This window comes from Theropithecus gelada, chromosome 20 (genome assembly GCF_003255815.1).
Source record: "Theropithecus gelada isolate Dixy chromosome 20, Tgel_1.0, whole genome shotgun sequence".
Lineage (NCBI taxonomy): Eukaryota > Metazoa > Chordata > Mammalia > Primates > Cercopithecidae > Theropithecus > Theropithecus gelada.
Window position 1 is genome coordinate 11,558,614 of NC_037688.1, and position 23,038 is coordinate 11,581,651.

General features: G+C 37.8%; 1 protein-coding gene across 11 annotated transcripts in view; it reads left to right on the top strand.

Moving 5' to 3' along the window:
- FTO (FTO, alpha-ketoglutarate dependent dioxygenase) overlaps positions 1–23,038 on the top strand; it is a 413,322-nt gene that overhangs the window by 136,539 nt on the left and 253,745 nt on the right. For 9 of the 11 annotated variants that reach the window (XM_025369992.1, XM_025369991.1, XM_025369998.1 and 6 more), the window contains one exon: positions 3,493–3,636. The exons of the other annotated variants lie outside the window; for them this stretch is intronic. In XM_025369992.1, the coding sequence (XP_025225777.1) occupies positions 3,493–3,636 (144 nt within the window). The remainder of the gene's footprint in view (positions 1–3,492; positions 3,637–23,038) is intronic. 11 annotated transcript variants of the gene reach the window in all.

Below are 23,038 nucleotides of genomic sequence, written 5' to 3' on the forward strand. Positions count from 1 at the left end.
AAAGCAGGTCATGGGACTGATTTGCCTGTGATCTCTGCAACCCAGCTCTTGAGCAAGGGTCACAGACTTTGCTGTGGTTGGGCAGGTACCTCAAATGAGTAAAGTGAAGTGGCTGTGGGGACTGTGACTAGCAAAGGTCACATCCTTGTCTAAAATGGGCAGCTACTTCTTCCCTATAGCCACTTGTGACTGGCTCAGTGATACCAGATCTTGTAATTCAAGGGTAGCTGGGAATTTGGATTTTTAGGCAAAGTCCTTTTATCAGTTGGCAACTCATTTAGATTTGTTAAAGAAATATGGTTCAGGTCAAGCTACACACCTTTGTGAGTCCTTTTCTGGTCCACGAGCTCTAGTTAGCAAATTCTGGTATTTTCAAGTGTTAACAGTGTATTATGTGTCAATAAGAAGTGCCTGTAGAATGTCATCAGACATGGATAGCAAATGTCTAGCACTGGTGCTGCCACTCACTAACCCTTGTAGTGCCCATGACAGACATCAGTAATTGATCATAACACTCTTTCCTGCTGAGCTAAGAGAAAGTTTCAGATTTCTTCACTAGGGCTCTAAAAAGCTGCAACCAGCCAATCAGTCATGTCCCCTGATATAAAGGTATTCATCATTCCCATTCTAGAGGTTTCTAAAAAAATGTTTTTTAAATTAACCTAGGAAATGACTTTGGACTTTTATTGTTACTCTTTAAAAAAGAAAAACCCAGTTAAAAGATGCTCTTAATTAAAAAGTACTTGAGAAAACATGTATTAGAATGGCAGGTATGAAAAAAGGTAAGATTCTGTTAATATGGCAGTGTTAGATTTTAGACCAAACTAAGGGGACTAAAGAGTATCCAAAGTAAAATGTGTCCTTAAAAGTCACTTAGCAGCATTCCTTCCTTACAGAGACCATGAACATGGCTTTCTGATTTGTTCATTTTCAGCATGCCTAGTGCAAATTAATGCAAATGAATAGTTATAAAGGGGAGTTTCTTTTTTTCCTTCCTTTCACTGCCTTTGACCCTTCTGCACGGTTGGTGGTAGAGTACGACATTCAGAATTTAGGTGCCATCTGGGATGCATGTATTTTTTAAATTGTTTATGTGATATGTACATGATACAGCCCAAGGAAAGCATGCTTTATTGGCCATTTTGAAAGCTTTGCATCTTTTTGTCTTCCTGCATTACTTCTTCTTCTACCCTCTGCCAGTCTAAACACTGTTGTCTTTCAGGTTTGACCTTCTGTAAGAGTTCTGCTCTAATTCTGTCGTTGAACCTCTGTCTTCTCTAAACTTCTTTAATACTGAGGACTGTACTAGTTTAGCAGCAATGCCATGCTTTCTTATGTCCTTTGGTTTTAAATTTGAGGCATTTTTGTTTTTTTCTTCCAAATTAACATTTTCTTTCCCTGCCATCTAGCACAAGGACTGTGAATGGTGTGATCTAAAAGAACATTTTGTTTAAGCAAGCCACGGTGTTCATTGAATGCCTTCTCTGTGCCAATCACTAGGGCTATAATTGTGGATGAAACAGAAAAACAGACTCTGCCCTGGAAGATCAGAGTCTAGTACAGCAGTTTAAAGTCTGATGGAATTTCAATTTAAAATGTCCCCTTCATGGTAATCAGTGATGCACATTTACAGCTCCACTAAAAGGAAAAGCTCCAGTGGAGCATAGCTCTGTTTCAGTCACTGACATATCCCACATGCCTGGCACAGTGCCCAGTAAATAGTAAGTGCTCAATAAATAATTATTAAATTAACTTTTAAAAGTTTTCATATAGGGTTTTTCCTGCAGGGCTGTGATTATAGGCAAATCATAGCGTGTATACCTTCTACTTTTTTTAGTATGTCTCCCACTCTTGTACCCCAGAAAAATCAGTCTTGAGTATCCTTTCAGAAATGTTGTATTCCAGTCTTGTGTATCCTTCCAGAAGTATTATAAATATCATATTATTATCCTTCTAGAAAAATCAGTCTTGAGTATCCTTCCAGAAATATTATATGTGCTTGATATTTATTTATTTATTTAAATTTATTTTGAGACAGAGCCTCACTCTGTTGCCCAGAATTGAGTGCAGTGGTGCAATCACAACTCACTGCAGCTTCGACCTCCCAGGCTCCAGCAATCCTCCCACCTCAACCTCCTGAGTAGCTGGAGCCACAGGCAGGTGCCACCATGGCCCACTAATTTTTTTTTTACTTTTTGTAGAGATAGGGTTTCACCGTGTTGTCCAGGGTGGCCTTGAACTTCTGAGCTCAAGCAATCCTCCTGCCTTGGCCTCCCAAAGTTCTGGGATTACAGGTGTGAGCCACTGCACCCAGCCTGTACTTTGTTTTCAATATGAGTATAGCCTATTTATTTTTTTCTCTGCAAATATATTAGATAGTTCCATGTCTGTAAATAGTCATATTATTTTTGGTGACTACGTAGTCTTTTATTGTCTGGAGAGATCAAAATTTATTTACCCAGAAACCTACTGATGAACATTTGAGTAATTTCTGATCTTTTGCTCTTACAAGCAATACTACAATAAATATACTTGCTCAACAGTCATTTTACAACCCCTGAAAGTAGGACTTTTCGTATACATTCCTAAAAGTGCAATTTCTATAAGAGTCAAAGAGCTTATGCATTTGTAATTTTGATAGTATTGCCAAATTGTCCTCTACAGAGAGTGTGAGTGTGCCATTTTACTGTACTCTTACTAACACTGTATTGTTTTCAAACTGATGTTTTCTGATTTGATAGGTGAGTTTACCTCTTTTTGGCTTTAACATGCATTTCTTTTATGTGAATAAATTGGAACATATTTTTATATGTTTATGAGCTAGTTTTATTTCCTTTTATATACTGTGTCTTTATAACATGCTCAGTTTTTAATTTGTCTATTGGCCTTTATCTTATTGATGTATTGTTGCTCTTTATATATTTAGAAAAACATTCCTTGGCTATTCTTTTTGTTTATATTTCCATGTGTATTATAGAAACAGCTTTTCTAGTTGCTAACCCCACTCATCTAAAAAACGATCCCTTTGGTCTTTTTATTTATATTATGTCAAATTTCTAGATGAATTTAGAAAGTACTGACATTTCTGTGATGTTCAGTCTTACTTCCTAAGAACATGATTTCTCTTTACATCTATTTTTTATTTTTAAAAAGTAAAACAAAATTTTAAAATAGAGATGGGTCTTGATTTGTTGCCCAGGCTGGTCTTGAATGCCCAACTTTAAGCGATCCTACCCCTTGGTCTCCCAAAGTGCTGGGATTATAGGCGTGAGCCTCCACACTTGGCCTATTTAAGGTTTCTTGATGAAAAAATTAATGACATGTTAAAAATAAGCTAGAATATCTTTTAAAAAATATGACATAAAGGGAAGATATATTCCATTTAATATTCGTATTTTATTAAAATGTCAATTCTTTCTAAAATAGCAGTTATAAAATTCAGAAGCTTAGATTAAACATTTCCTTTCTGATCATTTTCTTCTCTTTTGGCAGGCCCTGAAGAGGAAAGTGATGACGACTCTCATTTCGAAGGCAGAGATCCTGATATTTGGCATGTTGGTTTTAAGATCTCATGGGACATAGAGACACCTGGTTTGGCGATACCCCTTCACCAAGGAGACTGCTATTTCATGCTTGGTAATCTTTGGAAAATCAAAATTATATTGAGACTCTAGTGTCTAAATTTAGATTATTGGATATATATTTTGAATATGTCTTATGAAATAAACGTTTGGAGTATTTTATATTAATAGTGAAACTTCTTTATAAGAACATGTAACTAGGTTTTTCTTTTTTGAGATATTGCTAAAATTTTTTTTTTTTCTTTTTTTTGAGATGGAGCTTCACTCTTGTTGCCCAGGCTGGAGTGCAGTGGTGCAATCTCTGCTCATTGCCATTTCCACCTCCCGGGTTCAAGTGATTCTCCTTCCTCAGCCTCCCAAGTAGCTGGGACTACAGGCACACACCACCACACCCAGTTAACTTTTGTATTTTTAGTAAAGACAGGGTTTCACCACGTTGGCCAACCTGGTCTCGAACTCCTGACCTCAGGTGATCCACCCGCCTTGGTCTCCAAAAGTGCTGGGATTACAGGCGTGAGTCACCATGCCCGGCCCTAAATTTTTAAAAGTTGTTTTTCTTTTTATTCTATGTAGATGCAGAGTTCCTCAAATATGCTAAACAATTTTCTGGATTCTTTATCAAAGGTATTGAATTATCCAAGTCAAATTATAACTTTAAAAAATACTTTCCTGTCTGTATTAGTTTTTAGTAGAGTTTTGTTTTTCTTTTTTTTTTTTTTTTCCTAGTTTTGAATGTTGTTTCTTCTCAGGAACAGCTGACCTGACAATGGGGCCTTTCTCTCAACTTGTCATTTAGTTCTTTGGGAAGCAATATCTCAGCTGTGGTTAGGCCAGCTGAAGATGTGGAGTTTGTGAGGCTTTGTTTTTTTCTTCTTTGCTGTAAGTTTTTAATTTTATTTTTGGACTTTCTACTTGTTTTCCAATGCACGATGTGTAAACAGTATCCTTTTTTACTCACAAAGCTTCTCGGGGTTTATTCTCTACTTGGCTCTAGTTCCTGATAATTTGGGGTTTATCTCATTCCTGTCTATCTGGAGAAATCTACTCATATGTTGCTTTTGGAGCCAGGAAGAACCAGGGCTGAAGCCCAGTATTTATGATAAGAGTTGATTTCCAGTTGATTGGGTATTTTAGAGTCCGCTATATTCCAGGTACTGTGTAAGGTTCCAGGGGAGATATTGGAGGTGGATGAATCTTGGTTCTTGCCTTTTGAGAATTCGGAGTACGGAATAGCTGTTTAGGCCATTCTGCCACTAAGCATTTTCCCAATTGAAGCTCATTGCGTATCAGCTTCAAGGTTTTGGTCACATTGGTGTACTTCTGCCTAAGTAAAGTAACCTTTAATCTTTCACTGAATTGAATTTATTTTAAAAGGAGATTTTACATCACTATCTTAAATGGAAATCCAGTATCACTAGGAATAATTAGAAGGGCTTTAGAAATATAAATATAGAGAAACCAAAACAGTACTAAGGGCCTGCTACTTTTGTTTGCTGGAGATCCTGAGTCTGAGTCCTATTCTGTGTTTCTTAAGAGAGGAGATTAGTAACAGAGAGGTGTTAACTGTATAGTGGTACCAGTCTGAGACTTTCTCCGTAACTTCTGCAGGAGGATTGGGGGATCATTGTGTAGGGACTCTTTCAAGTAGTGTGATTTAATGGCGCTTAGTGCAATGTCCCTTTACCTCTTAAATTCTTCTCATGAGGAGATTCCTTCATTTCTTGAACACTGATCTAAGTATGCCCTTCATCTCTTGCCTTCCATGTGAACATTGCTTTGCAGTTTACACATCAGTTTCACACAGGCAGCCCCAATCTCCTGTCAGCTTTGTGAGGGAGATGGCAGAGATTGTTCATCTTTTAAGTGATCTTCCTAAAGTCACTCAGTTATGAGATAGAACAGGGACCAGAATGGGTGGCAGGCATCTTATGCAGTGCTTTTCCTACTCTAAATGAGGCTATTTCAACCTGATCCCAGTACACTGAAATCTCTGTGTGGGAATGGTTTTAGTGTTAAGGTTCTCTCTTCCCCACTGTCTCTCCTGCCTGATCTCAGGAAGTAAGTTTATCTTTTAAAGTCCCTACCCCATCATTGAGTTTCATTTGTAGGTAAACATTATTTCATCTTTTTTTGTACCACCCAAATACAGATATTCGGCCTGAGTCTTAATAGATACTAGTATCAGCCAATAAATCACTTTCCTTTGGATACTTTGTTCAGAAGTTTCTATTAGCAATGTGTATCTTTCAAAGAAATAAGAGCCAGAATGTTATCTTTTAAAATAGCTTTTAAATTTTTTAAAATATAAAAGTGGCTGGGTGCTGTGGCTCACACCTATAATCCCAGCACTTTGGGAGGCCAGGCAGGTGGATCACCTGAGGTCAGGAGTTCGAGACCAGCCTGGCCAACTTGATGAAACCTCCTGTCTTCGCTGAAAATACAAAAATTAGCTGGGTGTAGTGGTGCATGCCTGTAATCCCAGCTACTTGGGAGGCTGAGGCATGAGAATTGCTTGAACCCGGGAGGTGGAGGTTGCAGGGAGCCGAGATTGCACCACTGCACTCCGGCTTGAGCAACAGAGCAAGACTCAGTCTCAAAAAAAAAAAAAAAAAAAAAAAAGTATATAAGTACTCTAAAAATTCAGCTGTATTCCATATATTTAATAACATCTTATGTGTTCTTTTCTGATTAAAAAAGCAATGTGTGCTTATTTGAGAAAAAACTCTGGAAAAAAAAAGAAAGTCTGAAATGAAGAAAGAATATAAAAATCATGTTAACGCCTGATTTAATATATTTCTTTTCAGTCTTTTTCTGTACGTATATGTCTGGAATTATAGTAGTAATATGAATAAAAACCAGATTTACTGGGAATTAATGACAAACATTCTTTTAATCTTCTCAGCAATCCTGAGAAGCAAATATTAGCTATACTGCAAAAGAATAAATTGAGGTTAAATTTATGTAGTTACTTAACCATGGCTGCACAGCTAGTAAGAAGCATGGATTGTATCTTGTCATCTTATCCCACTTGGAGTCTGCCATTCCATGTCAGGCCACCCCTCCTTCTCCCTTAGGGATGCCTTCCTCACCCTACTCCCCACTGAACCCTGCTCAGGGTTCCTGTGCCGCCTTCTTCCCACCTGGCACGATGCCTCTGTCTCACCTAATGGCTTTAAGACTAAATTGTTCAGAAAGGGAAGAAAAGAAGTTAATGATATTCTGTTTGTTTCTTTTCTATTCTTCTTAAGGTTATGGGTTTCTTGGGGTTTAAGAACTGGATTATAGGCCGGGCGCAGTGGCTCACACCTGTAATCCCCGCACTTTGGGAGGCTGAGGTGGGCGGATCACCTGAGGTCAAGAGTTTGAGACCAGCCTGGCCAACATGATGAAACCCTGTCACTACTAAAAATACAAAATGTAGCCGGGTGTGGTGGTGGATGCCTGTAATCCCAGCTACTCCGGAGGCTGAGGCAGGAGAATTGCTTGAACCTGGGAGGCAGAGATTGCAGTGAGCCAAGATCATGCCATTGCACTCCAGTCTGGGCAACAAGAGGGAAACTCCGTCTCAAAAAAAAAAAAAAAGAACTGGATTTTAATGAAAATTTTAAATAATGACATTATTCATTGGATTTTTGTGTTATAATGAGTATACACTGTAAAATATACATTGGGTCCCTTGAGCTATTGTGCATGATAAACAGAAGAAGTTAGTGTTATTTTATAGGAGCTGATATCTAAGACATAATATAAAATCTACTCTTGATTTCCCATGTCTTATTTTTAGATGTAGGTGATAATAGTTGGTATCCTACTGAACTGTGCCAAACACAGCACAGTATATCCCAAAGTCTGCACTTAGAATATATATTTTTATTAGGATGTCATATTTGATTTCTGAAATGAGTCTTCCTAAAGGAAGATTCTTTTTTAAAAAATTCAAAAGTAAAGGCAACCATGGTCTAATGCTGCCTTTTCTGTTTACTTTTAAGTCCAAATAGCACAAGGAGCCCCATAGAGGGAGGAACTTCGGCCCCGTGCTGATATCTGAAATCTGAACTTCATAGCACTTATGAAAAGGAAACAGTTTAGCTCAATTTATAATAATATATTGGTCTGCAGAGGAAGTGCAGGCTGAACCCTGCTGTCTCAAGTAAATACTCCAGGGGTGTCTGATGGGGAACGTGTCGGGTGCCTGTAATAAATCCACTGCCCATGGAAGTGAGTGAAGTCCTTGTTGGCAGTGCCTGAGGACACGCTTAACTGGGGTTGTCACGGTTTTACTTTTAAATTGGAATCTTTGCCCTAATCTCAGAGTTAGACATGACCAGATTTGCAAACAGATTTACAATTTTCACTAATTTTCCAACCAGGACTTCAAAACACACTCAGAGAAAAAAAAAAACACTCTGGTCTTTCTCAGAGTAGGATGATTTACTTTGCCACAGATGTTTTCCATAGACTGAATGTAACCAGGGAGTTAGGGACTTAAAAGTGGCTTGGAGACAAACCGTGGGTTTGTTTTTTGTGGAACAGATTATACAGTTCAAGGGACATCAACAAAATTATGTTTATTAACCAGGAGCTGGGTGTGGAGGTGGGATGTTTCAGGACAAAGGTGAGTGCTAGGTAAACATTTGGGGCAAAAGCCCTCTTTGCCCCCCTTAATTTATTATTGTTGTTCTTTACATGTCACCATTGATGACTCTATTCTCTCTGCTCTATTTACTTTTGTTTCTTAAGCCCAACTAAATCTCACTTTCAAGGATTTGTTGTTACTATAACAATCAACAGTTTCAAAACTTAAGTTGCCAGGTAAAAATTCCACTGCGAAAAAAGAAAACTGCAATAGAAATGTAAATGCATAGCCCTTCTTTTTCGGTTTTTCTTTACCTCATCAACAGTTTAGGGTAGAGTAATGAAAGGACCATATTATTTCTATCAGGTAACTGAGTCCCAGACTCACCGCATTGTCAATTGCCTGTGTATTGCTAGTGCCTCTCTGAGTCTCTGCCTTCACTGTAAAATGGGAGCTTAATGATTCTTCCTTCTCAGAGTTTTTGGGAGTACAAATAAGAAAATATATGGGAATAGGCTTTGCAAGCTGTAATTTGAAAGTGCAGACTTATGAAGAGTGGGAACTGGATCATGGCATATTGGAGAATCAATGAGACGACTGGGTGATAGAAGAATGCTGAATGCTGTTTTCTTATCCTGCTTCACGCCCAGTTTTGTCACCTTCGCAAAATAGCATTCCATATGTGTATTTGCCACATACAGGAACTACAAGAAAGGGAAGTTTTACCAATGGATTCTCAAGGGTGAGAAGAGTTAACATCTCGTCTGTTGGTTATCGGAGCCCTGTAGTAATCAGTCTTACTTTGGTTGAGGCCAGCTTTACTTTCAGAGCCTGGCCAGTAGTTTTTTACAGATTAAGTTCACCTTCCTTGAACTACCTATGGCTTAGAGGCAGCAAGAACCAGAGCACAGAAATATTTGATGTGGTCTAAGCTGTAAATTGCCATGCTTCTATTTTTTGACTCAACATGGCCACTCTCATTGGAGTCTCCAGCCCTGTGAGCAGGAAGAACAGAGGCCTCCAGGCGTTTAGACTCTTAAGCGGGAGCTCCCTTGGGACTGAGCATGGAAACTGTGGTATCTTTGTAAATCCTCCAGGTGTCCCTCAGTTGTGCCCTGATTTAGACATTTTATTCAAAGGAAAAAGCTTTTGTTACTTCTTTCTCTGACCCCATTCCCTTCCTCCCCAACCTCTGAATGACCAACTAAAGTAAAAAGTACATATAATTTATGGCTTAATCATAAATTTAAAATAATTATACTTTATTACCTCTCATGGGTCTTGAAATGTAGGTGCTATGTTCTGCTTTCTGCCGAGGCAAGGGAATAATACAGAAACCAGTAATAAATTATAACTTCAGGCTGCAGTTGGTAAGCTTGAGGAACTGCTATTTAAGTGGAAAGTGCTTGAACAGCCAAATGAGCACCTGTCATGTTTATTTTCACTTTGAAAAGTAGAAACATGACAGTATAGTTTCCACTGCTTGTCCAATATGAACTTCTGGTATTCTTGTTATCTTCTCAGGAATTGCACTGTTTGCTTCTTGTGTTCAATTTTTTTTTTTTCCAGGGGTGAGGATGTATCTCTCCTTCTGAAACTTTCACTCTAAAATATGCCCCCAAATGCTGACATTTTCAAACTTGTGCTTTTTTACTTGATACCTGATTTTTTTTTTTTTTTTTTATTTAATAGGGAGAAGGTCATGACTTGTGAAATTTACTGGAAGGATAGGGATCTGAGCAGGCTCCTGAGTACTTGAAAGGCTTTATCTACCTCTTACACTTTTTTGTTACATCCAGGTTTTTGCTCATTTCTCTATCATTTGGTGTCTTGAACTTTACCTGAAATGCATGTCTTGAGTGCCTACTAAGGTCCAGGCATTATGCTGGCAGATTTGATGTATTTTTATTTATTCCTTATTACAGGACTATTAAATAGTAGACTCTCATTCTGACACTCACTTTTTTTTTCCAGAAAAAAAAATTAATGGAGATTGATTGCTAATGGGTACAGAGCTGCTTTTAAGGCTATGAAAATGCTCTAAAATTAGTTTGTGGTGATGGTTGCACAACTCTGAACGTACTAAAATACATTGAATTGTATACTTTCTTTTTTCTTTCTTTTCTTTTTGCAGCTCTTGCTCAAAGGAGAATTTGATATTTAAAATGAGTGAATTATATGGTATATGAATTAGATCTCAATAAAACTCTTTAAAAAAAAGAAACTAAAGCTTAGAGAAGTATAATATCTTGTTCAAGGTGACACTACCTGTTGTGAAGCTTTTGTCCAAATTTTTCTGAGACCAAAGCTATTCTTTCTTCCACTGACCCGTGCTATCTCTACTAATTATACAGTCAGGGTATCCTTTTTCTTTAAAAATGTAGGAAAAAATGGCCGGGTGCGGTGGCTCATGCCTGTAATCCCAGCACTTTGGGAGGCTGAGGCGGATGGATCACTTGAGATCAGGAGTTTGAGACCAGCCTGGCCAACATGGTGATACCCAGCCTCTACTTAAAAAAAAAAAAAAAATTAGCCAGGTGTGGTGGCATGCACCTGTAATCCCAGCTACTCAGGAGGCTGAGGCGTGATAATTGCTTGAACCTGGGAGGCAGAGATTGCAGGGAGTCAAGATTGCGCCACTGTACTCTGGCCTGGGTGACAGAGTGAGACTCCGTCCCCATGCCCCCCCAAAAAAGGAAAAAAATAATTAAATGACTAATATGTGAACACACATGTATTCTCATTCAAACTTTGTGGAACTATATGAAATAAAATGTAGACATTCTTTTTCACCTTGCTTTCCTATCTGGTCCTTTGTAAGCCTTAACATAAATATAGTTGTGTTGGCATATTTAAAATATATGTTGCTGCTGTTGTATTTTTAAAAAACATAAATGATACTTTATTATAAATATTACACTAGTATTTGTTTTTTGTACTTAGTATGTGCTGGAAATTTTTTTATGGTAGTATGTCATTCATATTATTCTTATTATAAAAATACTACACGCACAAGGAAATAAAAATTGAAAGATTTAAAATGGAAAGTTGAGGAAGATCTAAAATGGAAAGTGAAAGACTCCACCTATCCCCAAGTTCCATTCCTTAGAGGTAACTGCTTTTCACTGTATTTGCATTTTATTCTTTGATTACCTCCCTAACTCTTAAACATATGTATACTTGTACTTTTATTTCTTTATCTAATAACTTAAAGCACTCTTGGTTGTTGATCCATTAAGAATTAGAAGCAGGCAGATTGCTGGAGCCCGGGAGTTTGAGACCAGCCTGGGCAACATGGCAAACTCTGTTTCTAAAAAAAATACAAGAAAAAAAAAAAAAAAAAGCCAGGTAAGCCAGTTATGGTGGCAAACACCCATAGTTGCAACTACTTGGGAGGTTGAGGTGGGAGGATCACCTGAGTTCGGGAGGTTGAGACTGAAGGGAACTGTGATCACACACTGCACTCCAGCATGAGTGACAGAGCAAGACCCTGTCTCAAAAAAAAAAAAAAAAAAAAAAAAAAAAAGAGTTATGGAATTAGTGTTCTGATACTACCTGTCACTCTTGCTGAATTTGGCTAGTTAACCTTTACTTCTAGGGGTTTATTTCCTTAATTACTTTCCTTTAGAACCAGTTGATAGATACAGTCTCTTGAATTTTAGTGTGTAGTATGGGGAATTAAAGTTCTCTTTCAGCCATATCATTACTTTGACATGATTGAGGTTTACAACTTTACATACAGATCTGTAATTTTGATAAGACAAGCACACTTATAAGTTGATCTGAAATTAGAAAGCCAGTACATAATGACGTTGATGTAAGTGTTTATTGCAAAACCAGATAAGAGTGATGGAATTAATAGGTAGAAAATGTAATCTACTATAACCATCCAACCAGTGCCAATGAATGAGGAGTACTGCACATGTCAGGTCAAGATTTTATACTTCATCAAAAGCTTAAAATCACACTACATTTTAGCTTGCTTTGTATTTGAATCATGACTTTGTTGCGTAGTTTCCCTCTCCCCCTGGAATTTATAATTGTCTTTTTTTACTCTTACTGATAGAAGAAGCATGCTATAATGATTGCTCAATGTCACTAGATGTTTCGTCATGTGACTTGTTCAATGTTTGATAAATACTGACTTCTTCAGATCCCACCTACCATAGTTATGATACTGGGATTTCTTCTCATTGAACACCTTTGCCAATTCCATTAAAACATCATTTTAGGCCAGGTGCGGTGGCTCACACCTGTAATCCCAACACTTTGGGAGGCTGAGGCGGGTGGATCACCTGAGGTCGGGAGTTTGAGACCAGCCTGGCCAACATGGGAAACCCCGTCTCTACTAAAAATACAAAAATTAGCCGGGCATGGTGGCAGGCACCTGTAGTCCTAGTGCCTGTTTTAGTTACTCAGGAGGCTGAGGCAGGACAATCACTTGAACCTGTCAGGCGGTGGTTTCAGTGAGCCAAGATCATACCATTGCACTCTAGCCTGGGTGACAGCAGGACTGTCTCAAGAAAAAAAAAATTTTTTTAATTTCAGTAGCTTTAGGGATATAAGCAGTTTTTGGTTCCATGGATGATTTGTATAGTGTTGAAGTCTGGTATTTTAACGTACCTGACACCTGAGTAGTATACATCTGATAAGTTTTTTTTTTTTTGAGGCCGGGCTCGGTGGCTCAAGCCTGTAATCCCAGCACTTTGGGAGGCCGAGACGGGCGGATCACGAGGTCAGGAGATCGAGACCATCCTGGCTGACACGGTGAAACCCCGTCTCTACTAAAAAATACAAAAAACTAGCCGGGTGAGGTGGCGGGCGCCTGTAGTCCCAGCTACTCGGGAGGCTGAGGCAGGAGAATGGCGTGAACCCGGGAGGTGGAGCTTGCAGTGAGCTGAGATCCGGCCACTGCACTCCAGCCTGGGCGACAGAGCGAGACTCCGCCTCAAAAAAAAAAAAAAAAAAAAAAAATTTTTTTTTTTTTCGTAATCCATCACCCCCTTCCCACCCTCCTCTCTTCTGAATCTCTAATGTCCATTGTACCACTCTCCACGCCTTCGTGTGCCCATAGCTTAGTGCCCACTTATAAGTGAGAACATGTAATATTTGTCCAGTTACTTCACTTAGAATAATAGCCTTCAGTTTCATCCATGTTGCTGCAAAAGACATGATTTTTTTTTTTTAATGACTGAGTAGTATTTCATGGTATATATACACACCACATTTTCTTTATCTACTCACCGGTTGTTGGGCACTTTGGTTGATTCCATATCTTCACTATTGTGAAATGTGCTCCAATAAACATATGTGTGCAGATGTCTTTTTGATATAATGACTTCTTTTCCAGGTAGATACCCAGCAGTGGATTGTTGGGTCAAATGGTAGAGTTACTTTTAGTTCTTTGAGAAATCACCATACTGTTTTCCATGGAGGTTGTAGTAATTTACATTTCCACCCCCAGTGTATAAGCACTCCCTTTCCACTACCTTTCTAGCAACATCTGTTATTTTTTGACTTTTTAATAATGGCCATTCTGGCTAGGATAAGGTGGTATCTCATTATGGTTTTAATTTGCATTTCTTTGATGATATGTGATATTGAGCATTTTTTCATATGTTTGTTGGCCATTTGTATATTTTCTTTTGAGAAATATCTATTCATGTCATTTGCTTACTTTTTAATGGAACTATTTGGTTTTTTTTTTTTCTTGCTGATTTGTTTGGATTCCTTATAGGTTCTTTGTCAGATGCATAGCTTGCAAATATTTTCTCCCATTCTGTAGGTTGTCTGTTTACTCTGATAATTATTTATTTTGTTGTGCAGAAGCTTTTTAGTTTAATTAGGTCTCATTTATTTATTTTTTTGTTGCATTTGCTTTTGGGGTCCTATTCATAAATTCTTGCCCAGTCCAATGTCTAGAAGAGTTTTCTCTAGAATTTTTATGGGCTCAGGTCTTAGATTTAAGTCTTTAATCCATGTTGAGTTAAGTTTCATTCTTCTACATGTGGCTATCCAGTGTTCCCAGCACTGTTTTGAATAGGGTGTCCCTTTTCCAGTACATGCTTTGTTGAAGATCAGTTAGTTGTTAAGTATTTGGCTTTATTTATGGCTTCTCTATTTTGTTCCATCAGTCTGTATCTACTTTTATACCAGTACCACGCTGTTTTAGTTACTACAGCTTTGTGGTATAATTTTAAGTTAGATAATGTGATGCCTCCAGATTTGTTCTATTTGTCTAGGATTCCTTGGCTATTCAGACTCTTTTTTGGTTCCATATGAATTTTAGGATTTTTTTTTTCTAATTCTGTGACAAATTACTTTGGTATTTTGATAGAAATTGCATCAAATCTCTAAATTTGTTTGGGCAGTATGGTCATTTTCATGATATTGATTATTCCAGTCCATGAGTGTGGATTTCCATTCATTTGTGTCATCCGTGATTTCTTTCATCAGTGTTTTGTAGTTTTCTTTGTAGAGATCTTTCACTACCTTGGTCAAGTTTATTTCTAGGTACTTTATTATTATTTTTTTGTAGCTATTATCAAAGGGATTGAGTTATTGATTTGATTCTCAGCTTGGTCATTGTTAGTGCATTGCAGTGCTACTGGTTTTTGTACATTGATTTGGTAACCCAAAACTTTATTGAATTTGTTTTTCAAATCTAGGAGTCCTTGGAAGCATTGTTAGGACTTTCTAGGTATACAATCGTATTACTGGCAAACAGAGATCGTTTGACTTCCTCTTTTCAATTTGGATGCCCTTTATTTCTTTCCTTTGCCTGATTGCTGTGGCTGGGACTTGCTACCAATTCCACTTTTACTTGGATCACTTGTGTTTCTCTTTCTTAGAATTTTCTAAAAATTATACCATATTTTAGATTCTTCCAGGCAAGGGCTGTTTTAGCTTTGTGTCCTGTACAGCACCTAACACAATACTTTGAATATGGCTGGTGATTACTAAGTAATTGTTGAACTAATAAGTGAATGAATGAACCGAGGATTGGCTTTTTTTTTTTTTTTCCATTTCATGGTAGTGTGTCTTGGTTATACAAGCAAAAGGAAGTATTAATTCTATCCTTGAAAGCCCCTGACTGGGAAAGGTTTTGAAATTCCTTCTCAAACAGATGGCCATTCACCTAATGCTTGGAGATTACCAGAGACAGAATTTAGAATCTTCCATGGCAGCCTATTCTTTTTCACAGTAACTCATGCTTCATTTCCTTACATCTAGTCTAACCACGTGACATCACAGAACTTTCTAAAGCGACACAGTATCTGGATCCATCTGTACATTCTCCTCTAAATTTTTTATAAGAAAACCATCAAAGGTAAAAATAATGTGTTGGTTTCTTTTAAGCTGAGGAGGAATGTTTTACTGTGCATTTTGAAATGTTTTTGTTCTCTCATATTTCATTCAATTAGAGTCACACTGTTTGGGGGTAATTCTGCATCTGAATTTGGTGGTGGAATTTTTCCCATTGGCTAACAGTTTTCATGTGCCCTCTTTGGCCACCTGTCTATTGAACATAATTCCCAAAGGCATGAGCTACAGAAAATGTTTTTTTTTTTTTTTTAGGTCTTTCTTTAGGTTGTATATCCTATGTGTGTTACTTGCCACTCCTGTAAAGACAGTGGAAGAATGACTGTGAATGATGCCATTATTTTTTTTCAGTTGATCCTTATTGAAGGTTTGAATTTAGGACTAGGCCGGGAATTAGTTTGACTTTCCTCATCCAGTCAGTCCCTGCAGCACATTTCAAGGTCAGACTATATACCTCATGCTGGATGGTTCCTTAGACTTTGTAATCTAAGCCCAATAAATACTGTCAGTTTTTTTGTTGTTGTTCAGGGTACTTATTTACCAAATAAATAGGACAGTGCACAGCCATCACTCAAGGTGATAAGAGCTTTGGCTACTTTTATAAGTCTTCCCCTAGATATAATTTTCTATGGGAGTGAAAACTTTTATAAAAACAATTGGGAGACCGAGGCAGGTGGATCACTTGAGGTCAGGAGTTCGAGACCAGCCTGGCCAACATGGTGAAAACCTGTCTCCTCTGTTAAAAATATAAAAATTAGCTGAGTGTGGTGGTGCATGCCTGTAATCCCAGCTACTCAAGAGGCAGAGGCAGGAGAATCACTTGAACCCAGGAGGCAGAGGTTGCAGTGAGCCGAGATCGCACCACTGCACTCCAGCCTGGGCGACAGAGCCAGACGCCATCTCAAGAAAAAAAACAAAAAACAAGCATGGGGGGAAGATGATCTCAAGGTACATAAGATACATACCTAAAGGTACAAAGATATAAATCATAGTCCTTGGTTAGTTCATTATAGTAGTTTTGTAGTCTGTCCTACAATTGGTTGGGGTAACAACCTTTTTTCTTATTTTTGTTCACACTGCTCTCTCTACCCCCTCACCTAGGTATGTGTATAGCTCATTTATTTAGGGGCGATGTTAAAAAATTGAATGCCCTTAATGGCAAGGGAACCAACCAATCATTGTGGATGCTACAACTTTTTCCCCTGTAGACTGTAGTTATTGGTATAGAAGTATTTTTTTTTCTCCCAGCTTTTATTTCAGGTTCCGGGGATACCTATGCAGGTTTGTTACATGGGCAAATTGCACATTGTGGGGGTTTAGTATACAGACGATTTCATCACCCAGGTAATAAGCATAGTACCTGATAGATAATTTTTTGATCGTTACCCTCCTCCCACCTTCCACCCTCAAGTGGGACCTAGTGTCTGTTGTTCCATTCTTTGTGTCCATGTTTACTCAGTGTTTAGCTCCCACTTATAAGAGAGAACATGCAGTATTTGGTTTTCTTTTCCTGCATTAATTCACTTAGGATAAGGGATTCCAGCTGCTTATGTCAGCTACTAGTAGACCTAAGCTTTCTGACTCTCTCTCTCTATATCTATCTATCTATCTATCTATCTCTCTCTCTATATATATATATAATCTATATATATCTATATCTATCTATATCTATATATCTCTCTCTATATATATATCATCTCTCTGTATATCTATCTATCTATATATATATCTATATATATATATCATGCTGTGGCACGATCTCGGCTCACTGCAACCTCCGCCTCCTGATCAAGCAATTCTTTGCCTTAGCCTTCTGAGTAGCTGGGATTACAGGTGCCCGCCACCACACCTGGCTAATTTTTGTATTTTTAGTAGAGACAGAGTTTCACCATCTTGGCCAGGCTGGTCTTGAACTCCTGACCTCATGATCCACCCACATCAGCCTCCCAAAGTGCTGGGATTACAGGCGTGAGCCACCACACCCAGCCTTATATATATATATTTATACTACACACAGCAGGTAGAACCTTGCACATAATAGGAACTTACCACATATTTGGAGAGAACATCCTTTTTCTCTCTCTCCCGGGTATTAGCCAGAAACCATAGCTATCTTTCTTAATTGCTAATGCAAATTTGGATATGAGATAGGATGCGTAAAGAAGGAGGTCAGAAAACATAGAAACAGAAATTAGAGGTTGAAGTGGCTTCTTCTGTTTCATTCATTAACTTTGAGAGATTCTGGTCCTCACAGTTCACAGTTTAGTGGAACTGTGGGCAGAAGTGATGGCTCTGCACATACAAAGGGGGAAATGGAGAAAACCATTTAATCATCTTTTCTGTCAGTCTAGCCTCTCTCCCTTTTCATTTTTTTTCTGTCAATATAACCTCTCTCTCTTCTCATCCTTCCTTTTCCCCAACTCACTATATACTGCAGTTTCCTGGGAAAAATTACAACTTGTAGGAATAAAAGAGAAAGGTAGCCCTGGCTAAAGCGGATTGATCTTTTTGCTTATTTAGAAAGCAAAAATCGGCCAAGTGAGGTGGCTCATGCCTGTAATCCCAGCACTTTGGGAGGCCGAGGTGGGCGGATCACGAGGTCAAGAGATTGAGACCATCCTGGCCGACATGGTGAAATCTCATCAGTAAAAATACAAAATTAGCTGGGCCTGGTAGCACATGCCTATAGTCCCAGCTACTCGGGAGATTGAGGCAGGAGAATTGCTTGAACCCGGGAGACAGAGGTTGCAGTAAGCCGAGATCCCACCACTGCACTCCAGCCTGGGCGACAGAGCAAGACTCCTTCTAAAAAAAAAAAAAAAAAAAAAAAAAACCCAAAAAACAAAGCAACAAAAATCAATTATTAACCGCAAGAATCTATTCTCTTCAAAACCCATCAACAAGCTAAGCATTCCACAAAAGTTAATTTTAAAAAAAGGGGAAAGGGGAAGTTATGTACCTTGAGATTATCTTTATCTCCATGCTTATTTTGATGAAAGACTTTTCACTTCCATGGAAAAATTTTATTTTGGGGAAGATTTACAAAACTAGCCAAAGCTCTTACCAATTTCACTGATCACTGTTTACTGTCCTATTTGTTTGGTGACGGAATCACCTCTTTTCTGAGAATCTCTTCATTGAACATTTCCATTTGAAGCTTTAAAACATAAATATACTTATTTTTAAAGTTTGTATTGCTTAATTTAAAAGTAATAATATATCATCCAGTCAGAGAAGGCATCAGTTTAAGATGGATTCCAATTTCAGAGATGTTAAATATGAAGCAAAAATGTCTACCTTGGAACTGATGAATTAGGGTACATGCTCATTGTAGAGAATTTGCAAACTATAGAAAAGTGTAAAGAAGAGAAAATATTATTTATAATTATTTGGTCTAATTCCTTCTAGTTTTTTTTTTTCTATACTTAGTAACGTGTTTATCCTTTGTTTATATAAAATTAATATCATGTTGTATAAACATTTTGCATCTTTTTTCCCTGATACTTTTATATTTTGAGCATTTTTTTCTTATCAGTAAACGGTTCTTCAAAATGATTGTTTAAAACTGGTTTAAAAATTAATCGCTTACTTATATCAAGCAAGATGTCAGAATAGCACTTGTCTCCTTGTAGAAACATCAATTTGAACAACTCTCCCTGCACAGAATACCTTTATATGAGCAAAGGAATCCAGGTTAAAGGCTACGTTGCCTGGGTGGAGCACAGAAATGAGAAAAGACACATTGAAGAGAGTAGGAAGAACAGTTTTAAATGACCTACGTCACCTCTCCCTGAAGCCTGAGCAGCACAGTGTCAAGAGGGATACCCTTTGTGTACGGGAAGGAGAATGAAGTAAGTAACCAACTTCTTTGTAAACTAAGCAAGAGGCCCACCCCAGTGAACCTCAGTGCTAGCGTGGCCTCCAAAGACGAAGACTCCAAGCCTACTGTAGCGCCAGGTATGCCCTCATGAACTCAGGCTCCAGGTCAGCCCTCAAAGCCCCAGAATCCAGGACTTCCCATATAGACCCAGTCTCCAGTGGACTCAGGATCCAGGCCTGCCTCACAGACTTAAGCTTCAGGACTGTGTTAGCACCAGCTTACTCCTGTGGATGCAATTGCCAGGCCCACCCCAGTGGACCCAGGATCTACACCCACAGACCAACATTCTAGGCCTGCCGTTGGGGATGCAGGGACCACACCCACCCAGGTGAACTTAAGCTCCAGGTGTGCCCTAGTGGACCCAGGTTCCAGGCTCCTCCCAATGGACCCAGGTATTAGGGCTGCCTGCCTGCTGATCCAAGCACCAGGCCAACTCACCTAAGGTGTCTAGCAACAAGCCTGCTCATGGACTCCACTAGATGGCACACACATGATCTCTGATTGGGGTGACTGTTGAAAGGTTTTCCCAGCTGAAGCTAGCCTGGAAGAGATTCCTACTTCTTCAGATGTTCAGACATCAGCACACAGCCACAAGGATCATGAATAATCAGGGAAACATGACCAAAGGAAAAAAAATAAAACACTAGTTATTGACTCTATAGAAATGGAGATCTATGAGCTAACTGACAAATAATTTAAAATATTGTATGCTGAAGGACACTATGACTGGAATGAAAAATTCCATAGAGAGCTTCAGAATCAATCAAGCAGAAGAAAGAATCAGTGAGTTTTAAGATAGGACATTTGAAATTGCTCAGTCTGAATAACCAAAAAGAAAGAATGCTTGTGGGACTTCTGGGACATCATCAAGTAAATTCATACATACATTATGGGAGTTACAAAAGGAACAGAGAGATAAGTAAGGAGCAGAAACCTTATTTGAAGAAATAGTGACAGAACACTTCCCAAATCTGAAGAGGGAAATGAATATTCAAATCCATGAAGACCAAAGAACCCCAAATAAATTAATAATAATGTTGAATTCACCAAAACATATTATAATCAAATTTTCCAAGGTCAAAGACAAAGAGAAAATTTGGAAAGCAGTAAGAGAAAAGTGGATTATTATATATAAGGGAACCCATGTAAGACAATCAGTGGATTTCTCAGCAGCAACCTTGCAGGCCAGAAGTGAATGGGATAATACATTCAAAATGCTGAAAGAAATAAGACTGTGCCAACCAAGAATACCAACCTGGCAAAGCTATCCTTCAGAAATAAAATAGCAAGATTTTCCCAGACAAACTAAAGCTGTGGGAGTTCATCAAAACTAAACCTGTCTGTAAGAACTGCTAAAGGTTGTTCTTTAAGTTAAAATGAAAAAGTCCTAACTAACATGAAAACATACGAAACTGTAAAGTTCACTGTAAAGGTAAAAATATACTCAAATTAAAAATACTCTAATATTGTGATGGTGGTGCATAGATCGTTTGTAACTCTATCAAGGTAAAAAGTGAAAAGTATTAAAAATAGTTACTGCCACAATAATTTTTAATGGATGCACAACATATAAAAGATGTAAATTATGACATCCATAACATAAAATGTGAGTGGACAATATGCAGAGTTTTTATATGCAGAGTTAAGTTGTTATGAGCATAGACTGTTATTATAAGATGTTTTATGTGGACCTTATGGTAACCACAAGGAAAAACAAAAACACGTAGTAGATTAGTAGATACACAACAGGTAAAGACAAAGGAATCAAAGCATACCACTGACAAAAATTCTTAAATCATAAAGGAAGATAGCAAGAGAAGAAAGGAGCGAAGGACGACAAAATAATCAGAAAACAATTAACAAAATGACAATAGTATTTACCTACCAGTAATGACTTAAATGTAAATGGATTAAATTTCCCAATCAAAAGACGTAGAGTGGCTAAATGGATTTAAAAAATAAGATTAGACTGTAGAGACTCACTTTCGCTAAAAACACACGTAGGCTGAAAATAAAGGGACTGAAAAATATATTATGCAAATGGTAACCAAAAGAGACTGGCTATACATATATCAGACAAGATAGAATTTAAGTCAGTAACTGTCACAAGATACAAAGAATTTCATTATGTAATGATAAAGGAGTCAGTTCATCAAGAAAATGTAACAATTGTAAAGACAGTTGGCCCTTGAGAATCATCGGTGTGAACTTTGTGAGTTCACTTATATGCAGATGTTTTCAACCAAGCACTGATCGAAAATGCAATATTAATGGGATTAGAAACTCACATGTATGGAGAGCCAACTTTCCATATACACAGGTTCGGCAGGGCCAACAGTAGGACCTGAGTACACACTGATTTGTGGATACACACACAGTCCTGGAACCGATCCCTCCTGTATACCAAGGGATAACTGTATATATGCACTCAACATTGGGACCTAAATATTTAAAACAAATATTAACAGAACTGAAGGGATAAATAGTGATACAGGAACAGTAGGGGTGTTGAGTACCACATTTTGGAAAATCAGTAGAAATCCATTCCGAAAATATATAGGGAGCCAGCAGACTTGAACAGCACTACAGACCAAATGGACCTAACACATATACAAAACATCCCACAGCAAAAGAACACATTCTGTTCAAGTGCACATGAAACATTCTCAAACATAGATCATATGTTAGGCCACAAAGTAAGTACTAACAAATTAAAGAAGACTGAAGTCATATCAGGCATCTTTTTTGACCACAATGATATAAAACTAGAAATCAATAATAAGAGGAAAATTGGAAAATCCACAGTGATGTGGAAATTTTCTTGAACAATCAATTTGCCAGAAATGAAATAAAGACGGAAATAAAATAATCTTTTGAGACAAGTGAAAATGGAAAGACAATATCCCAAAACTTATGGGATGCAAAAATACGGAAATGCAAAACTTATGGAAAAGCAAAAGTACACATATGTGATTGCATCAAACTATCAAGCTTCTCCACAACAAAGGAAACAGCAACAGAGTGAAGAGACCACCTATGCAATGAAAGAAAATATTCGCAAACCATGCATTTGATAAGGAATTCATATCCAAAATATGTAAATAACTCATAAAACTCAATAGCAGGTTAACAAGTAACCTGACCTAAAAATGAGCAAAGGACTTGAATAGACATTTCCGAAAAGAAGACATATGAATGCTCAACATGTATATGAAAATGTGCTCAACATCTAATCATCAGTGAAATGTAAATCAAAACCATAATGAGATATTACTTCGCACTTGTTAGAATAACCATTATACAATAGACAATAGATAGCAAGTGTTGGTGAGGATGTGGAGAAAAGGGAACACTTGTACACCATTGGTGGGAGTGTAAATTGTTACAGTCATTGTGGAAAACTGCATGGAGGTTTCTCAAACAGTTAAAAATAGAATTTCATATGACCCAGCGATTCTACTTTGGGATACATATCCAAAGGAAATGAAATCAGTATCTCAAAGAGATATCTTTATTCCCATGTTCATTGGTGCATTATTCACAAAAGCCATGATTTAGAAACAACCTAAATATCTGTTAACAGATGAATGAATAAAGAAAATGTGGTAGGTATATCTATATCTATATCTACATCTACACACACATACCCACACTTATCCACACATAATGAAATATTAC